The 27,687-nt window shown below is 48.6% G+C and overlaps 11 protein-coding genes across 16 annotated transcripts; 8 read left to right on the top strand and 3 right to left on the bottom strand.

Annotated features, from left to right (window-relative positions):
* The first annotated feature begins 15 nt into the window (after nt 1-15).
* FOXG_13827 (uncharacterized protein) lies at nt 16-2,223 on the top strand. The gene is made up of 3 exons (XM_018393846.1): nt 16-238; nt 287-392; nt 444-2,223. The coding sequence occupies exons 1-3, from the start codon at nt 99-101 to the stop codon at nt 948-950; spliced, it is 753 nt and encodes a 250-aa protein (XP_018253199.1). The 5' UTR covers nt 16-98; the 3' UTR covers nt 951-2,223.
* On the bottom strand, nt 905-6,353 carry FOXG_13826 (uncharacterized protein). The gene is made up of 6 exons (XM_018393845.1): nt 5,824-6,353; nt 5,742-5,770; nt 5,641-5,689; nt 5,342-5,591; nt 2,824-5,295; nt 905-2,774 (listed from the first exon to the last, which is right to left on the bottom strand). Exons 1-6 carry the CDS (start codon nt 6,256-6,258, stop codon nt 1,519-1,521), a joined length of 4,491 nt encoding a protein of 1,496 aa, XP_018253198.1. The 5' UTR covers nt 6,259-6,353; the 3' UTR covers nt 905-1,518.
* A 260-nt stretch (nt 6,354-6,613) lies between these two features.
* Nucleotides 6,614-8,092, top strand: FOXG_13825 (uncharacterized protein). Of its 3 annotated transcripts, none has more exons than XM_018393843.1 (4): nt 6,614-6,666; nt 6,724-7,138; nt 7,186-7,537; nt 7,588-8,092. In XM_018393843.1, exons 2-4 carry the CDS (start codon nt 6,946-6,948, stop codon nt 8,042-8,044), a joined length of 1,002 nt encoding a protein of 333 aa, XP_018253196.1. In that variant the 5' UTR covers nt 6,614-6,666; nt 6,724-6,945; the 3' UTR covers nt 8,045-8,092. The 3 variants fall into 3 exon arrangements, with proteins under 3 accessions (XP_018253196.1, XP_018253195.1, XP_018253197.1); XM_018393844.1 differs by lacking the exon at nt 6,614-6,666 and having other exon boundaries at nt 6,713-6,772; nt 6,828-7,138; XM_018393842.1 differs by having other exon boundaries at nt 6,657-7,138.
* FOXG_13824 (proteasome subunit alpha type-2) lies at nt 7,540-9,353 on the bottom strand. Its single transcript, XM_018393841.1, has 5 exons — nt 9,173-9,353; nt 9,096-9,115; nt 8,955-9,005; nt 8,305-8,904; nt 7,540-8,254 (listed from the first exon to the last, which is right to left on the bottom strand). Exons 1-5 carry the CDS (start codon nt 9,214-9,216, stop codon nt 8,136-8,138), a joined length of 834 nt encoding a protein of 277 aa, XP_018253194.1. The 5' UTR covers nt 9,217-9,353; the 3' UTR covers nt 7,540-8,135.
* Nucleotides 9,354-9,680: 327 nt separating this feature from the next.
* On the top strand, nt 9,681-11,400 carry FOXG_13823 (uncharacterized protein). Its single transcript, XM_018393840.1, has one exon. It carries the CDS (start codon nt 9,995-9,997, stop codon nt 11,012-11,014), a length of 1,020 nt encoding a protein of 339 aa, XP_018253193.1. The 5' UTR covers nt 9,681-9,994; the 3' UTR covers nt 11,015-11,400.
* A 149-nt stretch (nt 11,401-11,549) lies between these two features.
* Nucleotides 11,550-13,395, top strand: FOXG_13822 (uncharacterized protein). Of its 2 annotated transcripts, XM_018393839.1 has the most exons (3): nt 11,550-12,365; nt 12,418-12,845; nt 12,897-13,395. In XM_018393839.1, exons 1-3 carry the CDS (start codon nt 12,068-12,070, stop codon nt 13,131-13,133), a joined length of 963 nt encoding a protein of 320 aa, XP_018253192.1. In that variant the 5' UTR covers nt 11,550-12,067; the 3' UTR covers nt 13,134-13,395. The 2 variants fall into 2 exon arrangements, with proteins under 2 accessions (XP_018253192.1, XP_018253191.1); XM_018393838.1 differs by having other exon boundaries at nt 12,418-13,336.
* Nucleotides 13,396-14,199: 804 nt separating this feature from the next.
* On the top strand, nt 14,200-16,570 carry FOXG_13821 (sphinganine-1-phosphate aldolase). The gene is made up of 3 exons (XM_018393837.1): nt 14,200-14,503; nt 14,598-15,203; nt 15,258-16,570. The coding sequence occupies exons 1-3, from the start codon at nt 14,385-14,387 to the stop codon at nt 16,246-16,248; spliced, it is 1,716 nt and encodes a 571-aa protein (XP_018253190.1). The 5' UTR covers nt 14,200-14,384; the 3' UTR covers nt 16,249-16,570.
* Nucleotides 16,571-17,406: 836 nt separating this feature from the next.
* Nucleotides 17,407-20,696, top strand: FOXG_13820 (uncharacterized protein). Its single transcript, XM_018393836.1, has 4 exons — nt 17,407-18,206; nt 18,264-18,802; nt 18,852-18,954; nt 19,001-20,696. Exons 1-4 carry the CDS (start codon nt 17,912-17,914, stop codon nt 19,963-19,965), a joined length of 1,902 nt encoding a protein of 633 aa, XP_018253189.1. The 5' UTR covers nt 17,407-17,911; the 3' UTR covers nt 19,966-20,696.
* On the bottom strand, nt 20,471-23,140 carry FOXG_13819 (uncharacterized protein). The gene is made up of 3 exons (XM_018393835.1): nt 21,557-23,140; nt 21,425-21,504; nt 20,471-21,375 (listed from the first exon to the last, which is right to left on the bottom strand). Exons 1-3 carry the CDS (start codon nt 22,445-22,447, stop codon nt 21,156-21,158), a joined length of 1,191 nt encoding a protein of 396 aa, XP_018253187.1. The 5' UTR covers nt 22,448-23,140; the 3' UTR covers nt 20,471-21,155.
* On the top strand, nt 22,588-22,902 carry FOXG_13818 (uncharacterized protein; the record flags this gene model as incomplete). Its single annotated transcript, XM_018393834.1, has 1 exon — nt 22,588-22,902. The coding sequence occupies one exon, from the start codon at nt 22,588-22,590 to the stop codon at nt 22,900-22,902; it is 315 nt and encodes a 104-aa protein (XP_018253188.1).
* A 956-nt stretch (nt 23,141-24,096) lies between the features above and the next one.
* FOXG_13817 (pyruvate dehydrogenase kinase) lies at nt 24,097-27,627 on the top strand. 3 transcript variants are annotated; one of them, XM_018393832.1, is made up of 5 exons: nt 24,286-25,129; nt 25,190-25,338; nt 25,393-26,375; nt 26,467-26,629; nt 26,721-27,581. In XM_018393832.1, exons 1-4 carry the CDS (start codon nt 25,015-25,017, stop codon nt 26,528-26,530), a joined length of 1,311 nt encoding a protein of 436 aa, XP_018253185.1. In that variant the 5' UTR covers nt 24,286-25,014; the 3' UTR covers nt 26,531-26,629; nt 26,721-27,581. The 3 variants fall into 3 exon arrangements, with proteins under 3 accessions (XP_018253184.1, XP_018253185.1, XP_018253186.1); XM_018393831.1 differs by having other exon boundaries at nt 24,097-25,129; nt 26,467-27,627; XM_018393833.1 differs by having other exon boundaries at nt 25,393-27,627.
* Nucleotides 27,628-27,687: the final 60 nt, after the last annotated feature.

Below are 27,687 nucleotides of genomic sequence, written 5' to 3'. Positions count from 1 at the left end.
CCCTGCATGTGCGTGCTTGTAATCCTCCCGCACTTTGCCGACGTCAAACTCACGACCAGGCTAACATTACACAACATAACTGCTGATATCTTGGCATCATGAGCGCAAACAAGGCCCTCATAGTCGGTATCTCGGGGTGCTCCTCGAGTGGGAAAACTACCCTTGCACGGCTGTTGCGGGACATTTTCCCCAATACTTTCATTCTTCATGAGGATGACTTTTATAGACCTGAGAATGAGTATGATACAATCGATATTTTGACATGAACTATATCTAACTTCTATAGGCTACCAACCAAAAACGGTCTCCTAGATTGGGATTGTGCTGAGGCCCTTGATATCCCGGCTATGGCCGAGTCCCTCGCTTATATCCGCCAGCACGCTGCCTTTCCTGTAAGTCATATGTCTTTAGTCATGATGTTTATGTCTGACTTCATCTTTTAGCCTACCCTTGATTCCAAAGAAGATCAAAACTCCGTCGGCAAGTGCCCCGTATCAGAAGCCAGCATCGCCGCCCAGCGTGCCAAAGTCGATGCCGCTCTAGGCCCAGACCATCCCCTCCGCAAAAATCTCCGTCTATGTCTCCTTGATGGCTTTCTTCTCTACTCCCCTTCTATGGCTGCTATAAAGCCCAACTTGGACATCAAGCTCTTCTTGCGTACGACATACGAAAAGGCTAAGAAGAGAAGGGAAGCCAGAGACGGGTATGTCACCCTGGAGGGCTTCTGGGCAGATCCTCCCGGTTACGTTGATAAGATCGTCTGGCCTAACTATGTAGAAGAGCATGCTTGGATGTTTGAGTATGGCGATGTAGAGGGGAAGTTCAAGACGGATGTTTTGGATAAGGAGGGTATCAAGGTACAGAGTGATGTGAGTGCTGATGGAGATATTGAGAAGACATTTGAGTGGACAGTAGACACGATTTTGGAGGAACTTGGAAAGCAAGTATAGACGAGCTAGGGTATCTATCTAGGTATCTACAAGCCATGTCTAGTCTTATCCTTCTTGGTTTACTCTCTCCAAAGAATTCCCGTATCCTCAGGCCTCAAAACTTCTTAGACTTTTTCTTCTCTGGAAGACCAGCTATCTCGTGATCTTCTGAAACGTCAACTGGTCTCTTTTTGCTTGGACGATCGTCCGATGTCTCGTCGTCTGAGAACCCGATCAAATCCTCCTCCATGGAATGATGGCCTAAATCCACTTCCTTTGGACGGTCGACCGACATCTCGTCCTCCGAGAAATCGATCAAATCCTCCTCTATGGGCCTACGAGCTAACTCCACTTCCTTTAGGTGGGCGGCCAACTTCTTCGTATTCTCGTTCTTCAGTGGCTCGACCAACGACTTCGCCTTGTTCTCTTTCTTTGGAGGAACAACCGGCTCCTTGTCCTCCGGATTATCGGTTAGAATGCCTTCCATCAAATGATCAATGGACTCCTTCTCTGGCGAAGTATCGGCCGTGACCTCGTCCTGTTTCTGTGCAAGGTCATCTCTCTGCGAGGCGTGTTCCTGATCCCCTTCCTAAGAGGCGTCCATGGCATCTTGTTGCTGATTTACCGCATTCATCTCCTCTGTCAAAAGTCGAATTGCATTCTCCGCAGCTTTGGTCATAGCCTCAACCTTGTTGAGAGAACTTTCGACTTCTCCTACCAACCGCTCTCCAATTGTGACTCCACAACTCCATCGAGGCTCGGGTTCTTCGATCAGGGTTGTAGTGTATTTCATCTTTTGTCTATCAGCGAACTTAGAAAGTTCCTCTTTGGGATGCTGAACGTGTATGTCCTCCTTGATAACAAATTCCAGATAGTCCATTACCTGAAATGTTTCAAGAACACGCGTGCATTCTTCGATAGATCCCGAGTCGACCCAGACGGCACCGAGAAGAGCTTCAAACATATCCGAATAAAACTTTTGGGGGTGAAGGCGTGCGAGGAGCGCCCAGGGGTAGTGACCATCACCCCACAAAGCTATGACAAGCTCCCGTCGCATGGACTCGAATTTCTCCTCGGTTTCTACCATGACATTGGCCATTTCGGAAGAGTTAAACCTCATGAACTTCCAAAGTGGAAGTGCAGTAGTTTTGGTTACAAGCTCACCATCGGGCCTAACTTCCAAGTCTTTTCGTTGGATAGAGTTGACTAGATTCACAAGTGAAAGGAACTCTCCATTCACAATGGCCGTTTTGATCATATGAAGGCGACCAGTAGGAATCGGCGGATCGTGCTGAAACATTTTGGTGACAACGATATAATCCAGAATAGCGTCCCCCAGAAACTCGAGCTGCTCGTAGGATTTTTCCTGCATGGCTGTAGCATATGAACCATGAGTAACTGCTTCGATCAGCAGAGACTTCTTCTTGAATTTATACTTGATCAGGTCTTCAAGGGGTTCAAGGTTACTGGGAAGCTGAACGTCGCTAGGAGCTGCAGCAAAGAGAATGTCTCTAGCCACACCCTCTTGATGCCAGTTGCAGCTGTCGCCCAAAAAGACTGAAATGCATTTAAGGGCCTTGGTCAGCCCTCCGTCTTGGTAAGAGGCTCCGATAAGTGCCTCTACAACATCGGCCAAGGTCTTCGATCCACCCACTGGCGCGGGTCGAGGGGCAGGTTTTTCTTTAAGAATGTCATCAAGATAGCGTGGCCTCCATTTCAAGGCGGTGAAAGGCTTCGAAAGAATGAACTTTGAGAGCCCTTTCTCAAGACACACTCGTTGGAGTCGTTCGTTGGATACGAGTCGATCTTTAAAGTGATTCAGAAGGCCTTCGGGCCAGGACGGGTCTGTGATTTTAGTTAGTGTATCGACTTCCACAACAAGGGGGTAACTTACGTTCAGAATAAGCCTGAGTGACGGTGCAAAACTTCAAAATAGAATCGCCCAAAAACTCAAGTCTCTGGTAGTCGACAGGTTCACGAGCGCTAGGCGAGCTTACGGCCTCAAGCACCAACTGCAAATTCTTGATGCCAACTGGCTTCAGAAGTGTAGAAGATAATTCAGATGCAATAAGCTGCACCTCTAGCTCATGTATGATATGTGGAATGAACAGACCGCACTTGACGACTCGTCTCTTGACCCTATCAACACGGGCATAAGAAATGGGAAGCACACACTCGTAAGGTTTAGTGCTTGACTTGGCCTGACCATCCTTCAAATCATGAAGTAAGTCGACTCGAAGACCCCATCTTTCAAGAACCAGATACTCTTCATTCAATGGACCTTTGTCATATTCATAGAATGGGCGTTGCACATCATAAAAATCAGGTTTTGAGGGAATCGTGCCGACGTAGTGAAACGGCGTTTTGTATTGGTCTCGCACAAGAACTCTGTGTTTCTTCGCCTCTTCCATCCCATCTCCGCGGAAGGGAAATGCACCCATGTCATCCCGGGTGACGTGGGGGGCAGGGAAGATGGTCGTACTGGCTATGGACATCTTGATAACATGCTCGCGATCTTCGACCGGCCAGCGGTGCTGAAAGTTCATAGCCAAAAGAGCCGAAGTTTGATCTGGTTCTTTTGAGGATACCTCATCGGGTATATCGACAAACGAATCGCATACGATGGACCACTTGGAGCCATTCCCAGGGTATAACGTGATCTTTCGAGGCAGGTCGATCAGAGCAGGTAACATGACGTCAAATGAACAAGGGCCGGGAAACTCGTCATCGGTAAACTCGAACAAGTAGAATTGCTTATCACAACCCGACTTCCAGCGTTGGGCGATCTGGACCCAGGGGTCGAATAGGGGCTCCGGCATTAGGTCGGTCTTTTCTTCCACCTTCTCTGACTTAGCATTGAGAGGGGCCAGGTTATCTGTGACCAGCCCTGCTTCGTACAAAGCGACGTATGCCTGAAATGCGGCATCTCTAATGGCATTCCGTTCAGACTTCCACCCGCAAGCACTTTTGAACTTACGAAGGTTGAGTGGCAACCCTCCTGGCAAAGTAACCGTAGCTCTCAAGATCGGTCCGCCGTATGGAGTCTCTTCTTTATGGAAGACATAGTCGGGGAGTTGACCGACATAATCTGAGCGGAAAACAATTTGACAAAAGCGATCCAGGTGTTGTCGAGCATTGTCGAGGTCGAGCCGTGCTCCTGTGTTCTTCACGATATAGTATGTGGAATCAATCTCCTCCGCCCGTGCCTGTTCATCCAATCGAGCCAATTCTCGTTGGTCATCTTCGTAACGTTCCTTCATGCCTTTCTCCAGTTCTTCCCAGGCGCGGATGTCTGTGCTTGAGCTCAGCAAGGCAATCATTTTGGATTCCTGCATGCGAGCTCGTCCACGGCGCTGGATGAATGACTTGAGGGTAGCGATCTCGTCGAAGGACACAACTAGGTTGCATGCGGGAACATCAATACCTTCTTCTAAGACACTGGTAGCCACCAGGAGATTGATAGCCCCTGATCTGAAATCATCGAGGACTTGAGGGCCAGGGCCACTGGAGTACTCATAGACTTTTTGTTTCTGAAGTCCGTAGCTCGAAGCCCCGACTATTGCACCGACGCGGTAACGATCTCGAGTAGGGGGGTAGTTGTTAAGAAGCTCGCAAAGTGTATGCGCTGCAGTGCGTTCCTTGACGAATATGATTCCAACTACATCGTTCTCGGCCGCAAGAAGTTCATGGATCAGTCGGCTAGTTTTGTGTGAGACGGTTTGAGCGGTTGGTGGTGAGTTGTCAACGACACCGATGTTGATTCGGCGCAAGTGTCCTGCAAGATAGGTCCTGTCCTCGTTAGACCATGCATCGGTGAAAGCACTGTATGCGTCGATTCTGTCAAGGAAGGTCTTGATCATCTGTGAAATGTAATGGTCTACTGCCCAGCTGCCAAGTTCGGCAAGGATTTCTCTACTCTTGTTCCAGAGGCTTCTGATTTGCTGTTGCGAGAACGTGTCGTGCTTCATAATCACGTTCATTAACTTTTCCCGCTTCTTTTCATCATTAGCGACAAGAGCCTTTAACTTAAGAACCTCAGGATCCTTTGCGATATCCATGTTCGAGTATTCTGATTGCAGTTGTTGCATCAGTGGCGTACGGGGAGGGATCTTCGTAGCATCGTAGAGTGAGCGAATGAGGTGAGGCTTGTTGACATGCTTGAGTAGTTGCTCTCGATGAGTGGTTGGAGTAACGCAGATAGCGTCCATTGTATTCTCTAGTTTTTCGATCTCCTTAAGATCCGATGAGATAATGGGACTGGCAGTCAAGCCAAGTATGGCAGGTACTGGCATACCCACGTTCTTGTGTCGATGGTAGAAGTTCATCATGATCTTCCGTCCAGAGCTGTTCTTAACGCAATTATGGACTGTCACTGGTTAACCAGAGTAATTATAAGGTGAACAGCCACTTACCTTCGTCAAATACTATTAAAGCGAGCATGTCCATTGTGACAAAGGCGTGGTCAAGAGCATCACGCAAGATGGAGAATGTAGATACGATGATACGAGTGCCTTTGAGAATCCGAGGCCAAACTTCTGGCGACCATGCATCGATGTTGAGCTGCCCCGTAAGCAGTGTCATGGGCACCGATGGCATTTGTCTCTTGATAACATTAAACTGTTGTTCGCAGAGGCTAACAGTCTTTCCTAAGAACCACACAAGCTTTACATAGTCAGTGACTGGTCATTAGGTTGTTAATTGATCCACGAACCTTGTTGGGTGAACTTCTCTCGAGTTCCGCTTGAATGCGAAGAACGGCGCTGTAGTGTTCAGTCTACGTCTCACTCCTAGAACACTCTACGATGAACATACACTTGGGTCTTTCCGCTGCCTGTATCCATCTGATAATTGTTAGACGATACGATTCGAACTAACGATGCCTGAAGGTACTTACCGCAACAATCACGTTTCTCTTCAGGCTCTGCTCCAACATCTCTCGCTGGTAGGCACGAGGCCTGATGATGTCCGGGACTGGAGATGCATCTTTGGACTTGTTTGCGGCCTTTTGTTTTCTATTTAGGGCCTTGTCGGTAGGGATTAAGGTCACTGTTTCTTCGACATCGATCATTGGTGATGGTGTCGAGGTGGTGGCAGGACTCTCCGACCGTGAGGAGTCTGCACTCCCACTGTTGAGAGACTTCTCTTCATCGATTTCCATCATTTTCCTACCATGGGGGAGTAGTGAATAGTAATTTTGATGTCTTAGGCGAGCCAAGTGTTGAGGTATCCTGGTGCGCTTTGGTGAAGTTATCTTCACGCAGGACAGTGACTGGTGAAAAGCTAAAGAACGAAAGAAGGTTTGCGGGTAGTGTTTTGCTCTCAGCAGCATGACAAGGGAAAAGAAAAAGTCTATCAAGAAAAGAGAAGTATAATCAAGAGAGATGGTGGGAGGCCCACCAAGAGGTGTTGGTGTAGGAAGCACTGATTCACAAGCACTTGAGAGTGCGGAGGGACTGCGCAGATTAGCAATTGTGCATCAGTCACTGCCGAGCTGAATAAGGAGATAGTATGCTCCTCATCACTTCGAAATTACTGCTAGAAAGTCAAGTAGAACAACAATTTATATTTTCCTGCATCACTAAACACTCCTCCTTGTATTTTTATGTCCGCTTCCCTAATAGAATTGCCAGCAATTGGGTGTTCTAGCACTGGAGTGCTCTGTAGTCTGCCGATGCAGGGGGTAAGATTAGCACCGTTCATTCTCACTACCACGCTGAACAGGCACCGAGAATACAATGTAATTGCAAGAAAGTCAAGAAAAATAGGAAATCCTCCGCTGACCAACAGTTTCTAGGGGTTCATGACAATCCGTTTTCTTTTCGCCGTGTTTTCCATCCATTTCGGTATAAGCTGACCTCCCAGTGATCAAGTGACGATATTCATCTGGAGCTGCCACAGACTTTCATCACAACTTCACCTCGACCTACCACTGCCAAGCTGGAGACGCCCTTCCACGAACCATCAACATCTCAACTTTCTTTGCGATTCTTTACATACACTGACATCCCAGATAGTCATGGGTCTCCCGGTACGAACCCTTTCCTCAGATCAAACCATGGTGCTATACGCAACTGGCTTCAATGCGTGGAGCCAGCTCACATTCGACCCTTCGCCGGCGGACGAAGAGCCTGACGACGTATTCACTTTCACAAAAGTAATGGCGGCCAGGTTTGTTGGACTAATTGCTTCCGAAATGAGCTATACTGCGGGTAGGTCTTTTGTTCTGTAACATGGGTCCCTTTCTAACACTCTCAAGTACAACAAGATACTTCTTGGGCCATCGCTGGATCCTCCCCTGACCAGCTTCTTCACCGTGAAGATAACCAAGTATTTCTATTCGACTCTCCAAGTGCTATTTCAGGGGATGGGAAGGTCTTGGCAGTTCAGGACTCGGACTGCTCACCCTCAAATCAAGTCATTGTTCAGTATCCGTCCTTGGCAGCATGGAAAGCCAGCAAGAGTACCGATTCCTGGCCTTGCAAGGCTTCTGTCCGCCAGATAACAGCTTACGACGCTGGCTTCATTATTTTTCTCGAGGATGAGACCGTCCTAAGCTGTGGTGACCCACGATTCCGAGACTGCCTTGGCCGTGAAGTTGACGAGTCCTGGTTAGCATTCATGAACAACTACAGAAAGGCCATTCTGATCGTGTTATTAGCCCTGCCAACGAACCCGGAATCATACAAGATCTGAGTGATCTCGGCGAGCCCATCAAGAAGATTGCAGCAGCGGGATACACAGCTGCAGCTTTGACAGAGAGTGGCGGATTGTATCTCTGGGGCATGGCAGCCCCTGGCTCGCAAAGCCAACACAACGTATTTCAAGATATCAGCGAGCTACCAAACTACTTCGAAGTTGATGGAGACAAAGACGTGCAGGATATTGGAATTGGAGAATCACATGCCATTGCTCTTACGACTGATGGCTGCATCTACGTTATAGGGAATAACACTAATGGCCAAATTGGTCTTGGGAAAGATGCTCAAGATCCAGTTTCATCATGGTCAAAGGTAGATTTTACGCCCCCTGAGGGTTGGGCAATTGTTGCCGTTGAGGCTGGCCCCAGATCATCATTCATAGTCACAAAAAAGGTAAAGCAATCTCAAAGCTCATAATGAGCTGCTCTTCTATCAGAATCAGCTCTAGTGAGCCCAATGACCCTCTATTGTACAATGCTTCTCGTTGTGATCATTTGCATAAGGGCAATCATAGACTCGTCAGGTAATCCTCAATCTCTTGAGGGGTCAGCTTTCTGAAACGGGGTCCAACAGCCCCGTCAACACCCTCAAGACCCAGAAGATGGTCTGCGGGAGCACCAACAATACCTGCAATGTGTTAGCAAGACTCCCACTCTCGGCTCTTTCTGAAAACTTACCAATTTCGATGCTGTCACCGTTCATCTCACCCTCGATGTTGTCCTTCAGGGTCAACAGCGCAATGTGGATAGCATCCTCAAGCTCGAGCTCCTCCGAGTATCGCTTTTCCAAGAATGTCTTGGCCTTTGTCGCACTCTTGCCAATGGCTGTAGCCTTCCATGGGTAGTAACTGCCAGAGGGATCGACCTGGTACAGCATAGGGCCGCCCTTGTGAATACCGCCAGTCTTTCGGTTAACCTTCTTCTCCTCGCTCTCCTCGGTGGTCTTGTTTTCCTCCTCAGGCTCGATGCCCTCATCCCAACCAGCAACCAGCAGACTCACACCGTAAGGTCGAACACCGGCGGATTGCGTGGCCTCCTGCATCACTCGGGCGACATCCTGCACCAATATTCTAGTAGGGGGGTACTCGTTGTAGATGCGCTTGTAGCCGGTATGTGAGACCTTGCGTGCTCGGTCCACCAATACTCGATAGTCAGGGCCCATGCCGGAGTACACCATGCCGATGTTGGGGGTGATGTCGCTGATCTTGGAGAGGGAGCTCTGGTCGGCCAGAGGGGATGATGACTTCTTCTCGGTGGCAAGAACGATACCGTTGGTGGCTTGTGCAGGTTAGTAGTAGCTCCTTCAAGGTGCTGGAGGTAGCGCGAACCTTTGATGCCAAGGGCAGTAATACCCTGGTTTACAGCATTGAGGGCATACTCTATTTCGTCAAGTTAGTTCCAAAGCTTGATTTGATCATGAAACTTCGATATGCAAACCATATCGATGCTATGCGGCAGTAATTACGTACCAATCTGCACCAGCTTTCCACTATATCTCTGTCAGTGATGATGCTCGCACATCAACAGTGTCGTCACCAAAACATACCTGGGGGAGAAGGTTGTGAGAGAGAAGGAGTATCGGTCCGCCATCGCTCAAGGTCCTGCTTTGATAGAATCGGTATGGAAGAAGTGAGTGTTGGATTACGGGCGGTTATCAATTCGTGGGGTTGACGAGGAGATATCAAGCAAGGCTGCAACTGGAGCTTTGGTGTTTGGCCAAAGCAGCTGTAGCCTCTAGGCAGGCCCAGCTGCGCGTCGAGCTCAACCGCTGGGAGCTCTGAATGCGGGGCAACAGATTATCCGAGCGCCGACTAACCAGAGTCTACGTACGGTATCTTACACTTCGTATCCTGCCATTCAGAAGGTCACTTATTAAACTTTCAATGAAGAAAATATCTATAAGGAGGAACTTTTCGAACTTTGACTTAAACTCCTGTAACTCTCCCATCAATTCCTTGCCATTAAACCTGCTGCCAAGATTGGATCCTCATCTCGATATTCCCGGGATCATACTTTTCCCGAACCGCGCCAAGTTCCAGAGACTCCACACACAAAGCAGCTTTCTTCGTGCGAGCTTGGTATCGGCTATTTCGGCTTCCTTCCTCCATCTTCTCTCACAAGAAAAAGAGGCTGAGCTGGCCTCTCCATACCTGAGGTGACTTATCTCCTCGTTACAATCTTGGCGGGCGGCCAGGTGTTTCCCCCGCTCTCCTACTGCTCTCCTTGACATTTGAGCTTCGCAAAAACATGTAGGTTGCGCCTGAAACGCCTCGACGGCCCACGACTTTAGCACATTACTACTGTGATTCTATCACCTACTGTTGTTGCCCTTACTTCTCTTTACTTCCACAGGTTCACGTAATTCATCATGGAGACGCGCCCTACTTGGGATTGGTCCTCGGTTGGGGATACTTCTGCTCGACAGTCTGAACCAGAGCCACGTGCAGCGACACCAGAGCCCACAACGCGATGGGCATCTCCTCCAAAGCCCGATACTACCTCTAACCAGGAGTCTCGAAGCGGGCCGAGACAGAGGCGCTACGGCCCGCGCACATGTCGTATATGTCTCGACACTGAAGAGCCCAGGTTTCCTGAACAGTCAACAACGTTTGGCATTCCTACAGGTTCATCTCGACCTACATACGTCTCCGACGATCCCGAACTGGGAAGATTGCTATCACCATGCAAGTGTAAGGGTTCGCAGAAATATGTTCATGAAGGATGTCTCAGCGCCTGGAGACTCGCAAACCCCATGGAAGCAAGGAACTACTGGCAGTGCCCGACTTGCAAGTTTACGTATCGCATTTCTCGACTACACTGGGGCTCCGTTTTGAGCAGCAAGTGGGCGCAGGTTGCTTTGACCCTCTGGTTCTGTATACTGAGCATTTTTGTCCTCGGATTTATTGCAGATCCCCTCTTTGATCTTTGGTCCGACCCAATTGGAACAATCGGCGAAACTGTCACAAGCGTGGTCACAGATATCGAAGCCTTGAGACAACCTCCACCACAAGTACCAACCTCTTGGTTCGAGCACTTCGTCAAGGGCTTCTTCTCTCTGGGAATTGTCGGACTATTCAAGACGATGCTTACTGTGTCTCCATTCAGTTGGTGGCAGATCCGAAGCAGCGGCGTGGCAGGTGGCGGTGGTAGGAGAGGAGGCACTGGCCGAAACCGTGTCGAGAACATCAACCTCATTTTTGTACTCATTGGTGCATTCACTTTCCTTGTGGGCATCTGGAAATTTGTTCAGAAGCTGAGTGCTCGCGTGCTCAAAAACGTGAGCGACAGGGTTGTTGATGTCGGCGAAGACGATGACGAAGATGAAGATATCGGCGATGGACCGAATCAAGGAAGAAAGGTCAATGAAGCTAAGAAGCTTTTGTTCTGAAGCAGTCTTTTGTCCCATGCCCCCAATGCTTTTACATCGTGCATGTATCTGCACACTCTTAAGTTGCCTAGATCTTGCTCTTCCCTGTCAAGTCAACTAGTCTGTGTGCAAAGATTTACGCTCTGCTGCGCCTTGGGTGAGAACCGTTTTGGCTCTTCGCTCGCTGGTCAGCATGAGATTATCAGTCTCCATTCACGCATCGTGATGCTTTCGGGCGTTCGTAACGGTGTGAGGCATCTGCTGGGTACACTACCCTCGTACAGAAGCAGTGAGCAGGTTGCCGAATGTTGGTTGATACATGCCTGTATTATTATGTATCATGAATAAACGAGACCTCTACTGTGGTCGTTATAATCAATTCTTACCTCTCTCATCACCATGCTAAGTTTTCTCTTGTTAGTGTCGATTCCGCTTTCACTTGCTCATGGAATGCATATATGCTTTCCAATATCTCGTGATAACAATCAGCAATCAATAAATAATCATTGGCTCCTACACTGCAGCTAAAAGAATGGTCTGATCAGACATATGGCAGCTTATATTTAGGTCATACCTCGATACGAATTCATCGTATTCTCGACGCATGTTTCCTGACCTCATCATGTTTAAGTCGGACTTTTATGCCCCCGACACCGAGATGACGTTGGAATTTGGTGTTCTGAATGGACCCCTGCCGTTGAAATACGGGTAGGGTAGCCCAGCATGTGGGCCAGGGCCTCATGAATTCGGCCGCTCCAAAAAGCCATCTATCATCAATCAAGTGCGCCAACCATGACTTCCTGATTAGCTCCTCCATTTGCTGCGGACCAGATTTTTCGCCCTTGCTCGCTCCTTGAATCCTTGCTGCGATCACGGTTCCTTTTTCGAATCCGGTATAAACGAGTACCCGCTCTCGCAGTTACACAAGAACCTGATCTCCCTTCGCGAAACGGACGATCTACAAACGCCTACGGTGTCGCTCTGACTGCTTCTAAGTCAAGGAGGCTATTCTAACCTCATTCGCGACTTATAACATACTCTATTTGAGGTGGTTCGACCGAACAATCGCCCAAGATGCACTTCGCATACCCCTCTCGCAAGAACTCCAACCCACCACCTTTCAAGCAGCGCTCGTCGCAAATACCGCCAATTCTGCGCCGAATTCGCAAAAGAACAGCGCTTTTACTTCTTCTCGGAGCTATTGGATTTATATTTTTCCTCTTTGGACTAAAAGGCGGAACGCCGTACCGCGAGCATGTCCCGTCAGGCAATCCACCGGTTGTCGTTGTGACGGTCTTGGACAATACGCAGTACAGCGACACCTATTTAGAATCGATTCGACACAACCGAGAGCAATATGCGTCAAGGCACGGTAAGGCAGATGTGGAGATGGCTTGTTTATAGCTGAGGCTGACATACTGTAGGATATGAAGCCATGATTGTACAAGCGACTGACTACGATACTGGCAAATCCCCGCGATCATGGGCCAAGATTATCGCGATGCGCCATGCGCTGTCGAAATACCCCGATACCACATATGTCTGGTTTCTCGACCAGAACGCTTACATTATGGAGCTCGACAAGAAGTTAGAGGAGCAGGTGATGAATCCGGCGAAACTAGAAAGCCTAATGATTAAGGACTGGTCTATAGTGCCACCGGACAGCATCATTAAGACATTTTCCCACCTGAAGGGTGAAGATGCAGGCCTTGTCATCAGCCAAGACGAAGCAGGGCTGGTAACTAACAGTTACATCCTCAAGAATGGGGAATGGGCCAAGTTCTTTATCGAGACATGGATGGACCCTCTGTACCAGAGCTACAACTTCCAAAAAGCTGAGCGACATGCGCTTGTAAGTTTTACACTGAGTCGTCTGTCGAGAACACGACCTAACCTCGTAAAGGAACATATTGTCCAATGGCACCCTACCATTCTCTCCAAGCTTGCGCTCATCCCCCAGCGCACGTTTGCCTCATACGGCCGCAACAAGGAAGGCAATGCGTACCGTGACGGGGACTTTGTCACCCTCTTGGTCGACTGCACAGTTACAGGCCCGACATCATGTGATAAGCAATCGCATTTCTACCTGCAACAGTTGAAGAACAAGTTTGGCGATGCCAGCGTGAAGAAGCTGCAATGAGCATAATGAACACGACATTTGAGCGAAGTCATTGGGCGTTTTGTGATAGACTTGGAGGGGTTTTATAGGATCGGAGATGGAAAAGCCAGTAGGTTTTTTTTTCTTGGCGTTGGTTGGTGACTATTGGTGAATTTAGCTTATATGAATCTGGACATGTTCTATCTGCATGGATATCAATACGTTGAGCTCTAAGCCTTGAAGGCATATTCTTGATCTTGTTATTTCATTATAAAATTCAAAGTTGTGTCCCTTCGAAGTCAAATTACGATCTGGAGAACCCGTGATAAGATATGTGATGAACGGCACTAAACTTATGCTGCTTCACGAGGTCAAAATTGGAACCTGGGAGTAATCTATGAGGTCTCATCTCGTCTAATTCGAATGGTATGACGACAAGCTGGATTAGAGAGTTTATGTTCTGATTCTAGAACGTGCCGCAGTTGAATCACCGTAAAGAAGCTGGGACCTCTTCTGTAGGATCTACAAGGGTAAGTTCTTATCAGCCTCACTCAAAAGTTCATGGCCCAACCAGTTTAGAAGATATGCTTCATGAGGGGAATAGTACCGAGTGCGAGTGCGAGTATAAGTCTGCTTTGTTTCATTAGTCACTTGACTTGATGATAACCATAGGATCCCGGTATTGTCCACCGGTAGTTGAAGCTCTTTCATCTGTTATCCGAGCTAGACGTGAATATCCGTGCAGTATCGAGGATCGGATCCCGAATAGACTTTGTATCTCGAGTATCAAAGCTCTCGATGAAACCCTCGCCCCACGATTCAGGCCAAATACTCCGTTCCGCCGACCGAATGCGAAATCTCCAAAGTCGAGGAGTCGTATCTCGCAGCGGGGTTATAGCCCAAAAAAGGTAGTTGATCACAAACAATTGACTTTCTCAACAAGACAATCGCTTCAAACTGCGACCGCTCATGTACAATTACGGCGTCGACAGGGATCCTCCGGCCCACGATCCGTTTCAGTGGAGAGTCAGACGCGTTGGAAGGGTTCAAGCGCTATAAATTTAGGGGCTAGACGCTAACGGCAAGGGTTCCCGCCAAGCATGTGACGGGTGCTGGGATGGCGCTAAAAAATATCCAAGTACTGGCTATGCCCCGCGATATTGGTTTGGAGATAAACGACGTCAAGCTCCTTCTTCGAGCTCGTGTTTATAACACGGCCAATTCTTCTCCAAAGTTTCCCCGGATTCTTCGTCATTCTTTATCGTTTCAGATCTCTTGCTTTGAGCTCTAATCATGACTTCTCCAGCTCACATTGGGACCCTGTCCCGTCTTCCCCTGAACTTACGTGGTGGTATTGAGAGTGTTGCTCGTGGAAGACACAACGTTTCTTGGCCGTTACTGAACCTCGATCTGTAAGTCACGATACCACTTCTATACAACCCCACAAGCCCACCACGGCCTATCAATTGATATATCTAATACTAATCATGTCTCCTTACGCTTTAGATTACGCAATGTTCTCTTATTCCTCTTTGTCTGGCGATGGGGTCGTCGCGCATTCTGGCAGCTCCGAGGTCGCGGAATCATCGGCTCCGTTGTCGAACTCTACGTCAACATTCGTCGCATCCTTTACGGTTATTTCCTCCGAGCTCCAGGCGTGCGAAACAAGGTTCAGCAGCAGGTACAGGAATCTCTAGTCAAGCTATCCGACAAGCTAGTTCCCAAGGACCAGATTCGCTACCTCTCCTTACCAAAAGATGGCCTCCCTATCGACAGCGTTCGCGCCGAGCTTGAGAACCTTGCCAACATGGATCATACCCGCTGGGAGGATGGATATGTCTCTGGCGCTGTCTATCACGGAGAGGAGGAGCTGATGCAGCTCCAGACCGAGGCTTTTGGCAAGTTCACTGTTGCCAATCCTATCCATCCTGATGTCTTCCCTGGTGTTCGCAAGATGGAGGCCGAGGTTGTGAGCATGGTCTTGAGCATCTTTCATGCTCCTCCTGGTGCTGCTGGTGCTTGTACTAGCGGAGGAACCGATAGTATTCTTTCTGCCTGCCTGGCTGCTCGTCAACGAGCTTACAATGAGCGTGGAATTACAGAGCCTGAGATGTAAGTCAAGCTGCAAGCTTGCCATTGACCAATGAGACTGACCATCAACAATAGGATTCTTCCCGAGACTGCCCACACTGCCTTCCACAAGGCTGCTCAGTACTTCAAGTTCAAGGTTCACCTCGTCTCTTGCCCTGCCCCTGACTACCAGGTCGACGTTAAGGCTGTTTCGCGTCTGATCAACCCCAACACTGTTATGCTTGTCGGCTCTGCGCCCAACTTTCCTCACGGTATTATGGACGACATTGTTGCTCTGTCCAAGCTTGCTCAACGAAAGAAGCTCTGGCTCCACGTTGACTGCTGTCTCGGTTCCTTCTTGGTTCCTTTCCTCGAGCGCGCCGGTTTCGAATCTCAGCTCTTCGATTTCCGACTTAAGGGTGTTACCAGTATCAGCTGCGATACTCACAAGTACGGTTTTGCTCCCAAGGGTAACTCGACTGTCCTGTACCGCACCGCCGAGCTTCGAAAGTACCAGTACTTTGTCTCTCCCGATTGGTCTGGTGGTGTCTACGCTTCTCCCGGTATGGCTGGTTCTCGACCGGGTGCTCTCATTGCTGGTTGCTGGGCTAGTTTGATGACCATGGGTGAGGCCGGATACATCGACGCTTGCACCAAGATCGTGGGAGCTACCAAGAAGATCACCGAGGCCATTCAGTCCTCGCCACTGAGCGGCGAGCTTGAGATTATTGGCAGACCTCTTGTTTCGGTCGTTGCCTTCACATCCCGCAACCTGAACATCTACGATATTGCCGACGCTATGGGTGCTAAGGGATGGCACCTCAACTCTCTTCAGAACCCTCCTGCTATCCACGTTGCCGTTACCCTGCCCATCTCAAAGGTATGGGAGAACCTCATCGCTGATCTCGAGGCTGTTGTTGAAGAGGAGCGTGAGAAGGAGCGTGTTCGTCTTGTCGAAGGCAAGGGCGCCCATGGTAAGGCTATGGGTGATTCCTCAGCCCTGTACGGTGTTGCTGGCTCACTGCCCAACAAGAGTGTTGTTGTTGATCTGGCGAGTGGTTTCTTAGATATCTTGTACAAGGCGTAAATGTTTGGGGAGAGGGAATGGAAACAGTGCAATGGCTATGGGTGAGAGCATATCTTACTGTGGGCGTAGGCGTTGGCGTCTGATAGGACGTCGTCTAGCATATTTGTTGTTTTTGCTGTTCTGGGGTTTCACCAATACTGTTTTGGCGCTTTGAAGAACCGTCGTTACTCCTGTATATCCTTACTAGGCTCAAATCAAACCATTTCAAAGTACTTTGAGGGCTACCACTCATATTGCTAGGCTGCTGACGAACCCTGATGTTATTAGAATAAGACTCAGCCTGTTGGGAAAGGCTTGGGTGAATATGCCAATATGTTCCTGACTAGACCTGTTCCTAACTTGCGTAACGTGCTTTGGGTTTTGACTGTAAGATGATGATAGTTTCTTTGGCCATAACTTGTGCATTTTCACCTCAAGCAAGAGGTACATAAGTTGACCAATATCTACAGCCTGATCTTGATCATCATGGGTCTTTCGGCCCATTGTACAAATACAGCCCAACATCGGTCTATCGTGATGATACTTGAATTACAAACCTCCAGTTGGCCAAAACATCTGCCGAGTCAGAGCCTCACTCACCGTTACCCGTCACATCATATGCAGCATAATGTCATCCTCCGCAGTCACGAATCTTGCTTTTCCCAATGAGACCAATCGTCCATTCGCCTCCCGCTCTGATCCTCGACTCATTCGGCTAAAAGGAACACCATCCAATAAACTGACCCTCATGGCAATTGGCTTCGCTGGGGGCGAATAATTCCCCTCGTGGACATTGCGGCCCAATGATGGGGGGCAGCGTGGTTAAAGGAAGGGTCCTTTGGTGTGGTGGGTTGGGTGAGTGAAGTCAATCAGCTTTGGGTAAAAAAAGCAAGGTTTCGGGGGGAGGGAGTAGCCGAGACTGTGTGAGTTGTGATCCATATTATATCATGTTTAGAAAAGCTTGGAGTTTTGATATTATATGTTTATGACTTATAAGTTACAGGTGGGTTTTGGTTTGTACGATCTTTTCGTATTTTTATACTATAAATATTTAGAATTGCCTCTTGTTATAGCATGGAGTGTATTAGTTGCCGTAAAAAAAAACAGAAGCATGTATGTCATATTGGAAGCCTGACGCCAACATGCAGGGATCTAGGGACCTGCACCTCTCCCACCAACCCAACATGATACAGCAATAAGACGTGAGTTATCTGTAGCATTCACCTTCAGCTCGCCCGGCCGCGCAACGCGATCCTCCTACTGCGTTTCCTATCCTGTCTTCCCACGGGTGAGAGACCCTTACTCTCTGCTGGGGGGAGGGCCTCACTCAGGGCTGCTGCGTAACCATTCCCACAGAAGCCTTCAAAGAACGATGATCCTTGTCTTGTTCTTTCTTGTGTCATTCTGTTTCTGTGATAGTCTAGTCATCAACTAGAACTAAACTAACGTTGTTATCCGTCTTGCATCCATCCCCGTGTATAAAGCGCGACACTGTCCCTCCTCAGTCTGGTCCTGTCAGCTCCCTCTTATCTCTCTCCCGCTCTCTCGCTGCCTTTTTTTCCACATGCATATTCATGATTAGCCTTTACTTTTTAATGCTTATGATTCCAAATATTTCGTGTCACTCGACTTCATTCCTCTCCCTCATTCTATGTGTCCTCTACTGCTGCTGTGCTAGGTTACCATGCTTTCTGCTGAACCATCGTCGTCTCCGATCGCCGCCTTGGCTATGGATGGTGGACATGTTGATGGGTTACACAAGGGGAAGACGGAGAGTATTCAAATACCTCATGTCAAGACGACTGAGAAGGACGATGAATCTATTGCTTCCGGCTCAACCGACTCTCAGTCTCAGCTCAAGAAGAGACTCAGTGCAGATATGTCGAAAGAACAAGTTGAAGATCTGGTGCGGAAGTTGACCATCGATGAGATGAAGACAAGATGGTTTGACGAGATCTTTGAAAAGGTCAAGTCTGAGCGTAAGTTTACATTCCAGTATCCCTTTACTTCTCGATACTAACCCACTACGTATACAGTGGTTGAGGAGCATTCACCAGCAGATACACCTTCATCTTCAGAACCTCCAAGCCCCAGATCAGACCCTGCCAAGCCTGCTTCTCACGAATCAACTCCCCGAGAGTCTGTTCGCGAAGAGCCGAAGAAGCATGAATCAGCGTCTTCCTCCTTCGATTCCAAGAACAAGTCTCACAACAATCCTTCCTCCAGCCGCAGCTCCCTCGGTAGCCCTACCACATCTTACATCTCCGACTCTGGCTCTTCCCGTGCTTCCAATCGTCCTTCACCACCGAAGCCAGCTATCAAAGAATCCTCACCTCCAGCTCCGAAGCCTCGACCATGTGTACGATTCTCCAAAGCTCCAATCATCTTGAATGAAGGCCCCGAACGTCGACACTCTGAACCACGGCCAGCATCACGACCTGCGCCGCCTCCAGAGCCGATGAAACAAGGTCCAGCACTATCAGCTGTTGACCTGAAATGGGGTACACTTTTCGATGATAGAGGCGAGCCGACTAAGAGACTTGGTCAGGTTCTCAGAGGAATCGCCAACTATTTGGTATGTCATCAGGACAGGGGCATTTAAGTGACTGATCTAACATCCACAGATCTCTGAATACAGCCCTCACAACTCACTTGTCGTTACTCCAGAAAAGCTCAATGCATTCTATCTCGAATACAAGCTTGACACAGAGACGTTTCCCTTTCAGCGTATGTATAGGATCACTGTATAACCAATCTCATCTAACTCTATCAGAAATCTTTGACTGTCGACCACACGGAGCTCTTGATAACCTAGAAACACTCTATCAACACCTCCGATGTGAGAACCACCTCATCCAAAGACGCCCTGGAGGCATGCCACACATCCCATCCCTCACGCCCGCTGGTTTCGAGCGTTGGATGACATGTCAGCTCCGTGCATTCCCAGATCAAGAAGCCAAGCGTCTTAACCACATCATGACCGATCTTCCCATCACAGCTGATGGCGTTCTTGTCGATGACAAACCAGAGCGTTTACCGAAGCAGATTTCTCGACACCTTCTTCCGGCGACTCGACATCGAGAGACTCATGATCTTGTGGTTGATGCTATTGCGGGATGGATTAAACATACTGAAGAGAACGAGTCTGATTACAGACGGACTTCTTCTGAGGATGTTTATAAGATTAAGGAGGAGAAGTCGGGACGGTATAGACCTGATGACTATCGAGAGCGTGAGCAGTATCGACGAGGATCTAAGGATAACCACAGACAATCGCCATTATCCTCCTCCAGCCGTTTTGTCTCCCGCGTCGGTTCAGACAGCACCATCCGTTCCTCAAAGGACTCCCCTGTATCTTCCAGCTCAAGCCACAGAGCCAGAAGTCCTGTGTCAAACCGTTATCGTCACTCGGCATCTGCCATCGACAGCAGCTCCAGCACTGTCGATGCCTACGATATACCCTCATCCAGTCATCGCAACAGCCATCCCGCCAGCAGCAGCCGACGCAGTCGGGACAAAGAGTATAGATACTCTTCAAGCCCCAAGTCAAAGTCTCCGATTGAAGCAACCCCACGAATTCTGCCCCGTCGAGATGCTGATCGTCGATCAAGCTTGATCTTTGAAGAGACGGGTAAGGATCCTAGTGGCATAACTTACGATGAGTATCTACGGATGAATCAACGACCGATGAGAAATGCCGTCGTAGATGATGGTGGACACTATCGCACTACTTACTGAAAAGCAAAAAATCTTCATGAATATCTTTTTTATTTTATTTTTCTTTTTCTAATTTTGGGAGGTTTTTTGTATGTAAAAAGTCATTGGACCCTTTCTGCGGAAGGACTGGATCTTCTCCTTTTCCTTTTTTCATTTCTCTGGAATTCTGGGTGGATTTAACGACTTCACATGACAAATTGACGACATGCATGACCAACATTTTCATATTAATTAGTTATTCTTTCTCCATCTTTGGGTGGTTTGAACAGTGTACGATGATCTTTTGGTGTGGAACAACGAGGCTCTAGTCAGGAAATACCACGCGTTGCACGTTTACTTTGTGCTCTGTCCCTCCGATGATCGTTTCAGAAGAATTTTTTCTACTACGGTTTACAGCCACGTGGTCTGACTGCTTGTGTTATCTAAAGATCGATAGTTTGTGGCAAGTTGTGTCTCGTGCGAGCTGATATATGTTGCGGCTCAAAGGAGTGCTGTGCTCTACGAGGAAGCGGGACGGTGATACTGCTTTCTTATGTGTACGTGTTCTTGAATATAATCAACGGTTGACCTTGATGGGTACAGGAATGCAAAGACCAAGAGCCGGCGGCGATGGTCCATTGATATGGGATGCCGCTTAACGAGAGTGTGTCTCAATAGTCGAGCACTATCATCAGTCCATAGCGTGATGCTTCTACAATAGGTATTTCTACTATGTTAACTTAGACAGCCATGTCATTGATCCTATCTTCTAGAGTAAACTTATGACCCTTTTCATGCCTGATATCATGAGTTGTTAAACAGTAAAAACCCGACACTAATAATGCAAGTAAGCCAGACATGGAGTTCCATCAACACCGTGCCATTAATATATTTTGAGGGCATTGCTGCCAAATGTCAAGAACGATCGCTAAGCCGTAATGCACCAATTTTATGCAAATTTGAGAAAACACAACAGTGCTTGCTTCGGGAAAGGGTATCTGATGTGAACGATAGCGCGATGTGCTGCATGAGCAGTACGTAATTGTGGTGAAAGCCATTACTTTAATTGTGACTTTGTAGGATGTGACGATAAGAACGATTTCGTATGAGAGGAAGCGAAACGTCATAAAGCGTAAAGGCGTGAGTCGGCGCGATGATGAGAGAGATGAATATCGTAATTCGTGAGTGTTGCGCATGGGTGTTTATTGTCCGCAAACTAAGAGAGCCGGATGTCATGCCGGAGAGCCGGGATATGGAGAACCGAGACTAGAGAGACTTGCGATGCTGGAGCGATTGACACGTTTTCGTTTTAGGGCTTGGTAATCCTTTTTGAATGAGGATATGCATCTTTGAAGTTCCTTGTCTGGATGTGCTGGCATTTGAATCTCCACGGCTTTAAGGCAGATGCGGAGATACTGAAGTTCATCGTCATTTTCGCGCAATTCTTGTTCGCTGTTGTTTGTTAGAAAGGTGTTGAGAAAAGGGTCGTAGGTAAACTTGCAGATGAGCTATTCGGTTTTGAAGAAAGATAATGCGCTGAGCAGCACGTTCGGCACGCTCGATGAGCAGACCTTGGATATGCTGCGGGATATGTAAGTATATGGATAGTCGAACGGAGAAAACAAAAACGTACATCAGACTCTTCTTGTCGAGCCTTGAGATTTGTGACCAATTGTGACATCTCCTCGTTGAGCTGAGTAACTTCCTGAATAACCTTCTTGGCCTGAGCAACAGTCATCCCCATGTTGGCCGGAGGTTCCGGCTCTGGTTCCGGTTCTGGCTCAGGATCCCTTCTAAGTGATGCTCCCAAATCTGAGAACCGTGTCTTGAACGCGGAACCTGGTGTGCTGAAAATGGATTCACCAGGGCTGCACATATCCAGACTCAATCGTTGATGAGCCTGCCGCGGTGATGGTGTGGAAGGTAACGAAAATGAGACGGTCTTCTTAAGCATCTTTGTGCCCTCCAGCTGATCCAGTTGCGCGGTGAGAATGTCGACGCCACTATCGTCGAGTAAATCATCGTCGCCTGAAGTAAGCTCATGCGCGAGCTGACTCAACCTCTGCGCCAAAACATCGCGACTATTTCGTGGCCGGTGGGTCCGACGAACAGAGGGAGAAGTGTTGTTTGGTGAATCGTTTATTGAAGATAGTCTTGAGTGGCCAGAGATGTCCCTCTTGTGAGGACTCACCCGTCCTGTGGAGAATCCGAGACTTGAAGCCACACTCGGACTGGAGAGTAATGAAGGCGTCCTCAATCCGGGAATGTCTTGGTCCGGGGCAGAGTCATTGTCGTCGTGATATCGGTTGCGAAATTCATTGCGATAACCGTTGCTGAGGTTTCCGTAAGAGAAATAATTGGTGGCTGGTGTAGTGGCGGTAGATGATGAATTTGAGAGAGGTTGTTTTCGATCCGGCGTCGAGAAGATGAATTGCTGATCCGAGACTGCAGACGCCTCGTCAGCCTCAGCTGCAGCTGCAGCGAGAACAGCAGCGGTATCCTCGTCTATAGCAGCGAGATCCATGATTTGTTGGTCGATACGGATAGATCTGATGTAAAGTGGTGTGTTTATGTTGATTTTCTGCGGTGGTAGCACCTCGGGCAACGGCAAGGTAAGGTACGGGACGTCAAAGATAGCGGCACCAACCTCGCGTCTCACGTCTAATGCGAACTCTTTACCTTTTGAGAGCTTCAAATCGCCTAAAGGAGACCAACGCCAACGACGTGTTCAAGAGTGGAGCACTTGAAAGCGATCCCAGCTTCACCGACTCGACTGGACTCGCCCTGGGAGGCTGGACACGTCCACAGTCGCAGGGCCAGGCCGGACGTCCACCAACAATAACCGGGCTTGACCAGCAAAGAAAAATTAAGGGCCCCGCGTGGGCCGCAGTGCAGGGAGGAGACCCAGGCAAGAAAGGGGGGCGGAAGAACAAGCGAAAGTACTCGAGAAAGAAGCGACAAAGAGATGATGAACTCTAGTTATCAATAGAAATTCAACTATAAAGAGAAGCCACCAAATCTCCAGTTTGACTTCGACGCGGGCGCCGTTGGTTTGACTTTGGCCGAGTATGGTAACAGTAACATTTTCCTAGTCTTTGAGGCGGGGAATTGTGGCCATGATGGGACGGGAGATGGAACTGACCCATATTTTGTCCGGTCCAATCAGACAATATTGAAATCAAGATACGTCATCTTTTCACGTGTTGGTCATTCTTACAGCTCAGTTTTAGACGCCCAACTGAATGTCTCTCGTTGAGTTGTCAGTCATACTATGGTAGGTTTCAGAACGATGCGCCTTTTTTCTTTGCTGCTGGCATCAATGATGCTTCTGTCTCAGCCCTTTTCAACGAGGAACATCGCAAACGGTGCATCACGTGACTCGGTCAGTTCTCGATCGTGGAAGCACATGAAAGCGCATGCATGAACTATAAGTCTTCACAAACATCAAAACAACACTGGCTTGATCATGTAGAGGCTCTATATAAGGACTCGATAACCCTCATCTAGTCAGGCACTCCCTGTCCAGGCCTATGTTCAATGATGTGCGTGCCTGTGCTGAGGTGTGGGGTAGTTAGTTTGACTCGAGAGCGATCTCCCCAGACCAAGTTGGGTTCAAAGTCTGGGGAAGCTGCTCTTCTTTGCAGTCAAGGTAACCAAGATGAGAAGATAATGCATTGAATCGAGATTCTACCCGTGGACTTGCTTGTTTCCTCCGGCAGGGGCTATGTAATGCAACAAAGATCCTCGTGATACTGATCCAAGCGGTGTCAGATCAGGATTGACGTATGAACACCCAGTATAACATGTCATAATAACCGCCATATGCGATTCTACAGACTTTTCAAATTCGGAATCTGTAGGACTCTAATCGAATGAAAGACCCTTGCTTCGAGAGCTGAGCTTTGGCACATCTACCGTAGCACCACCGCTTGGAGCACATAACCAAGGTCTAGGCCGAGGTCTTACGCCCTTCTCTCTCAAAAGTATAGCCGTAACCCTACAGTCCATTGAAAAGTCTAGCAGAGTGGTCTGTTGTTTTATATGCGAGTCCATTTCCGTGGCCTGACCTTCCCCGGGGCTTCGCCGAGCTGAGAGGTCCGTACCCCGATATTAAAGCTCGGAGACCGGCGGTGATGAGGGGAAGTGTAAATGACAGGCTTCACTTGGAAATTGCTGGTTTAAAGTCATGATACGAATATTTGCTGAGGAAAATTCATGACTATTAAACTCAATGGATGTTTGATTTACTCTTTCAACCCCCCTGGACCGTAGTCTTAAGCTTGAGCATGTAAAAGTTGCTCCATGTCTCCGTGAATGTGATGCAGCTTCTCCATCATGTGCCATTTACCCCTCTGGTCTAGAGAAATACTTCCCCATACTTGATCCCACTTGCAACCGTGCAGGCTCAGTTTACAATAGCAGCAATTGGACAGTTCCTCCACTAGAATGACGTTTTTAAAGTGAAGAAGGAAATGGTCCCCCCGGAATCATCATTAGGTGCTCATTCAGTTCCGTCCGAGCACTTCCGTCTTCTTCCACCTTGGCTCGTCTCTTTTCTAAACTCTCCTCCGAGTTGTTCCATTTTCATGTGCGCGTCTGGTTTGTCTCACGCGACACTGTAATAGCATTGTTTTTTAAATTCTCCGTCGTTGAAGGCACAAGATAGAGACCAACCGACGAATAGCATCTACGTACCTCCACTCTCCGGCCACTGCCTCGGCTTCTCCCGCTATTTGCACGCCTCTCGTTCCATTCGCGGGGCCACCATCATTGATACTCTACTCTGCTCTGCTCTTCCACTCTCCATATCTTATCCTCGACTCACATCGTCCTTTCTTTCTTTTCCTCACTCGCCAATTCTCTCGGACGATACAGTCGCTCGACTTCTCTCGTCTTGACTCTTCAATGACGACGCCGTGAGCTTATCCTCCGACCTTTCAACTTCCTCGGACGCTCTTCCGCAGCGGGAACCCGGTCTCTCCCTCCGTCCGTCCGAGCCTGCCTCCGAGTCCGATTTCTCTTTCTACGGCATCGTCACGCTCTAGTCTCTCACCTTTTTTTGCTCTCTGATTCGACCCACGGTTGCCCATCATGTCGTGGAAAGCTTCAGAGCGTCTGATGGATACTATCCGTCACTATGCTCGGTTTCCCGCCACTGGTGTCAGCTTGCGCCAGATGGTCCAGTTTGGCGAGAAACCCTCAGTCGGTATGTTTTTGTTCATTCACGTGTCCATTGAGCACAGTTATTGACTTTGGGCTGCGAAAGGAACCCTATTCCGAGCTTCTCAGTTCTTAGCCGAGGAGCTTCCAATCCGTCTAGCTCATCGCGTGCAAGAGCTCGACGAGCTCCCAGATGGCCTTAATGAGATGCCCTCTGTCATTAAAGTCAAAGATTGGTACGCCCAATCGTTCGAGGTATGCGTCATTGAAGTCAATTGCCAAAACCCGCAGTATTAACTCGACCGGTAGGAAATCACACAGCTACCTCGGCCACAGTTACCCTCGGATATCCGAAACCGCCTCATGAAACCTAGCAAAGCTATCGGTCGCAATGCTTTCCGCCTTCCTGCCGCAACCCCTAATCCCTCTATCGACGAGGGCGAAGCCGACGGTTGGGGTGGTCTTCAGAACGACAATGGCAAAGCCAAGGCCTCTGCGCGCCGGTACTTTGCTATTGTTGACGACTCAAGCGACTGGCCCGCCGATCTTCACCTGTACAACCAACGTTTCGCTCAGACTCTGCACCACATCAAGCGCCGTCACGATGGCGTCGTTACCACAATGGCTCAAGGCATCCTCGAATACAAGCGCCGTCGCCAGCGCATGCAGATTGACAGCACCATCCAGTCCTTCCTCGACCGCTTCTACATGTCCCGTATCGGTATCCGCATGCTTATCGGCCAGCACATCGCATTGACAGACCAGAGCCATCATCGCGACCCCACTTATGTCGGTATTATTTGTACCAAGACCAATGTCCAAGATCTCGCCCAGGAAGCCATTGAGAACGCCCGATTTGTCTGTGAGGATCACTATGGTCTTTTCGAAGCTCCCAAGGTCCAACTCGTTTGCAACCCCAACCTGAACTTTATGTACGTTCCCGGTCATCTGTCGCACATGCTCTTCGAGACCCTTAAGAACTCTCTGCGCGCCGTTGTCGAAACCCATGGTATGGAGAAGCAAGCTTTCCCCGTTACAAAGGTTATTGTTGCCGAAGGCAAGGAAGATATCACCATCAAAATCTCTGACGAAGGCGGTGGTATCCCTCGAAGCGCTATCCCTCTCGTTTGGACTTACATGTACACCACTGTCGATCGCACACCAAGCTTAGATCCTGATTTCGATAAGAGCGACTTCAAGGCCCCGATGGCTGGTTTTGGATATGGTTTACCCATCTCACGTTTATACGCGCGCTACTTCGGCGGTGACTTGAAACTCATCAGTATGGAAGGGTAAGTGTTAAACAAACATACTTCTAACCCGCCTGAACAAACACGCCTATTCCGATTATGAACAAATCCGTCACTAACATTTCTTTCACAGATACGGCACCGATGTCTACCTCCACCTGAACCGTCTTTCATCATCCTCCGAACCTCTGCAATAGCAATTACATAGCGCCGGCGCACAGAACCTACAGGTTCCCCCCTGGGTTCTTCGCAAACGACTACAAGGCCGAAGCCGCGAGATATCGGAACGGAAACAGGTGGGCGATGCCGAGGCGGTGGTCAACGCGCCACCACGAAGCAACTATACCAGTCCACAGGAAGTCTAATGGGTTTTTTTCTTACAAAAAGGGAATTATCGTCGCCCGCGGGAGATCCGTGCGCCGGAGCAAAACACAGACGAAAATATATCGTGATACTACTATATCAGCAACTACTACAAGAAACAATAAGAGGAAGAGCAACAAGAAGGATCAGACGATGACGATTACGAGGCCGTCCACGATATGCCCGCAGCTATACCACGCCAATAGGAACGCACAGCTCACTTGGATATTCGAAAGAGGAGGAAAGAGACTAGTCGATTCGAGGGACGAAGATCCTACTACACCAGAACATCGCACCATGTGGTTCACACAACCCGAGGGACCGCTCTCCATGGAGGCCAGTCTAAAAACCAATGTTGGGAATCTCTACAGTCTTACAAAGCGTGCCGTTGCACGCATGTTTGGACAATAAACACCATTCGAGCTACGTTTGGTTATCATTATATTCTAGGTAAAGATCCCTCCCACTTACAGATGGGAGGAAGAGGAACATCGTTTTATCCAGCGATGAGGGCACATTGTATGATGCATTGGGTGGGTATGAGGGGGAAGAAGAAGATGGTGACGATCGATATTATGGGAGGCTGTCTTGTTGACAGGACATGCAAGCATGTATATGGAACAAAAATACTTCTACGGGAGTCTCGGTCATGGGTAGGAAATATCATTTGCACTTTGTTTTTCTGGTTACTCGATTTTGCAGCGACTCCTATAACTGTGGTCGGGATAAGTACCATCTGATTCCATGCTGAAAAGGATTCCTCAACTTTCTGACGTGACAACACATGAGATTCAACGTAGGTAATGCAACACAAGTCAATTCACTAAGCTTTTCTACCAGTTCTTGGGCAGGGGGTTGCTAGCCTCAATCGTTTCCGTCCACTTCCATTTCCATCATGCCTCTCATTCAACGAAATGGCTCAAGTCTGAGCTGTTGTGAGGGCGAATAAAGCAACCATTTCCCCTATCCCATGGCGATCGCAAAAACAAGA

This window comes from Fusarium oxysporum, chromosome 10 (assembly GCF_000149955.1).
Source record: "Fusarium oxysporum f. sp. lycopersici 4287 chromosome 10, whole genome shotgun sequence".
Taxonomy (NCBI): domain Eukaryota; kingdom Fungi; phylum Ascomycota; class Sordariomycetes; order Hypocreales; family Nectriaceae; genus Fusarium; species Fusarium oxysporum.
Note: the sequence above shows the minus strand (reverse complement) of the source record. Positions and strands in the feature narration are given on the sequence as shown.

Excerpts from the sequence above, each read along its gene's own strand:
- FOXG_13817 (XM_018393831.1), top strand. The coding sequence starts at position 25,015 with ATGTCGTGGAAAGCTTCAGAGCGTCTGATGGATACTATCCGTCACTAT. Across the intron at positions 25,130-25,189 it reads TGGCGAGAAACCCTCAGTCG|GAACCCTATTCCGAGCTTCT; the intron begins GTATGTTTTTGT and ends GGGCTGCGAAAG. Across the intron at positions 26,376-26,466 it reads AAACTCATCAGTATGGAAGG|ATACGGCACCGATGTCTACC; the intron begins GTAAGTGTTAAA and ends TTTCTTTCACAG.
- FOXG_13820 (XM_018393836.1), top strand. The coding sequence starts at position 17,912 with ATGCTTTCTGCTGAACCATCGTCGTCTCCGATCGCCGCCTTGGCTATG. Across the intron at positions 18,207-18,263 it reads TGAAAAGGTCAAGTCTGAGC|TGGTTGAGGAGCATTCACCA; the intron begins GTAAGTTTACAT and ends CTACGTATACAG. Across the intron at positions 18,955-19,000 it reads AGAGACGTTTCCCTTTCAGC|AAATCTTTGACTGTCGACCA; the intron begins GTATGTATAGGA and ends TAACTCTATCAG.
- FOXG_13823 (XM_018393840.1), top strand. The coding sequence starts at position 9,995 with ATGGAGACGCGCCCTACTTGGGATTGGTCCTCGGTTGGGGATACTTCT.
- FOXG_13819 (XM_018393835.1), bottom strand. The coding sequence starts at position 22,447 with ATGGATCTCGCTGCTATAGACGAGGATACCGCTGCTGTTCTCGCTGCA. Across the intron at positions 21,505-21,556 it reads CTCGACAAGAAGAGTCTGAT|CATATCCAAGGTCTGCTCAT; the intron begins GTACGTTTTTGT and ends CATATCCCGCAG. Across the intron at positions 21,376-21,424 it reads CAAAACCGAATAGCTCATCT|CGAACAAGAATTGCGCGAAA; the intron begins GCAAGTTTACCT and ends AACAAACAACAG.
- FOXG_13824 (XM_018393841.1), bottom strand. The coding sequence starts at position 9,216 with ATGGCGGACCGATACTCCTTCTCTCTCACAACCTTCTCCCCCAG. Across the intron at positions 9,006-9,095 it reads TGGAAAGCTGGTGCAGATTG|AGTATGCCCTCAATGCTGTA; the intron begins GTACGTAATTAC and ends TTGACGAAATAG. Across the intron at positions 8,255-8,304 it reads CGGTGACAGCATCGAAATTG|GTATTGTTGGTGCTCCCGCA; the intron begins GTAAGTTTTCAG and ends AACACATTGCAG.
- FOXG_13827 (XM_018393846.1), top strand. The coding sequence starts at position 99 with ATGAGCGCAAACAAGGCCCTCATAGTCGGTATCTCGGGGTGCTCCTCG. Across the intron at positions 239-286 it reads TTTTATAGACCTGAGAATGA|GCTACCAACCAAAAACGGTC; the intron begins GTATGATACAAT and ends TAACTTCTATAG. Across the intron at positions 393-443 it reads GCCAGCACGCTGCCTTTCCT|CCTACCCTTGATTCCAAAGA; the intron begins GTAAGTCATATG and ends TTCATCTTTTAG.
- FOXG_13826 (XM_018393845.1), bottom strand. The coding sequence starts at position 6,258 with ATGCTGCTGAGAGCAAAACACTACCCGCAAACCTTCTTTCGTTCTTTA. Across the intron at positions 5,771-5,823 it reads AGAGAAACGTGATTGTTGCG|ATGGATACAGGCAGCGGAAA; the intron begins GTAAGTACCTTC and ends AACAATTATCAG. Across the intron at positions 5,296-5,341 it reads TTTAATAGTATTTGACGAAG|TCCATAATTGCGTTAAGAAC; the intron begins GTAAGTGGCTGT and ends AACCAGTGACAG.
- FOXG_13825 (XM_018393843.1), top strand. The coding sequence starts at position 6,946 with ATGGGTCTCCCGGTACGAACCCTTTCCTCAGATCAAACCATGGTGCTA. Across the intron at positions 7,139-7,185 it reads CGAAATGAGCTATACTGCGG|TACAACAAGATACTTCTTGG; the intron begins GTAGGTCTTTTG and ends AACACTCTCAAG. Across the intron at positions 7,538-7,587 it reads CGTGAAGTTGACGAGTCCTG|CCCTGCCAACGAACCCGGAA; the intron begins GTTAGCATTCAT and ends TCGTGTTATTAG.
- FOXG_13821 (XM_018393837.1), top strand. The coding sequence starts at position 14,385 with ATGACTTCTCCAGCTCACATTGGGACCCTGTCCCGTCTTCCCCTGAAC. Across the intron at positions 14,504-14,597 it reads CCGTTACTGAACCTCGATCT|ATTACGCAATGTTCTCTTAT; the intron begins GTAAGTCACGAT and ends CTTACGCTTTAG. Across the intron at positions 15,204-15,257 it reads GGAATTACAGAGCCTGAGAT|GATTCTTCCCGAGACTGCCC; the intron begins GTAAGTCAAGCT and ends CATCAACAATAG.
- FOXG_13822 (XM_018393838.1), top strand. The coding sequence starts at position 12,068 with ATGCACTTCGCATACCCCTCTCGCAAGAACTCCAACCCACCACCTTTC. Across the intron at positions 12,366-12,417 it reads GCAATATGCGTCAAGGCACG|GATATGAAGCCATGATTGTA; the intron begins GTAAGGCAGATG and ends GACATACTGTAG.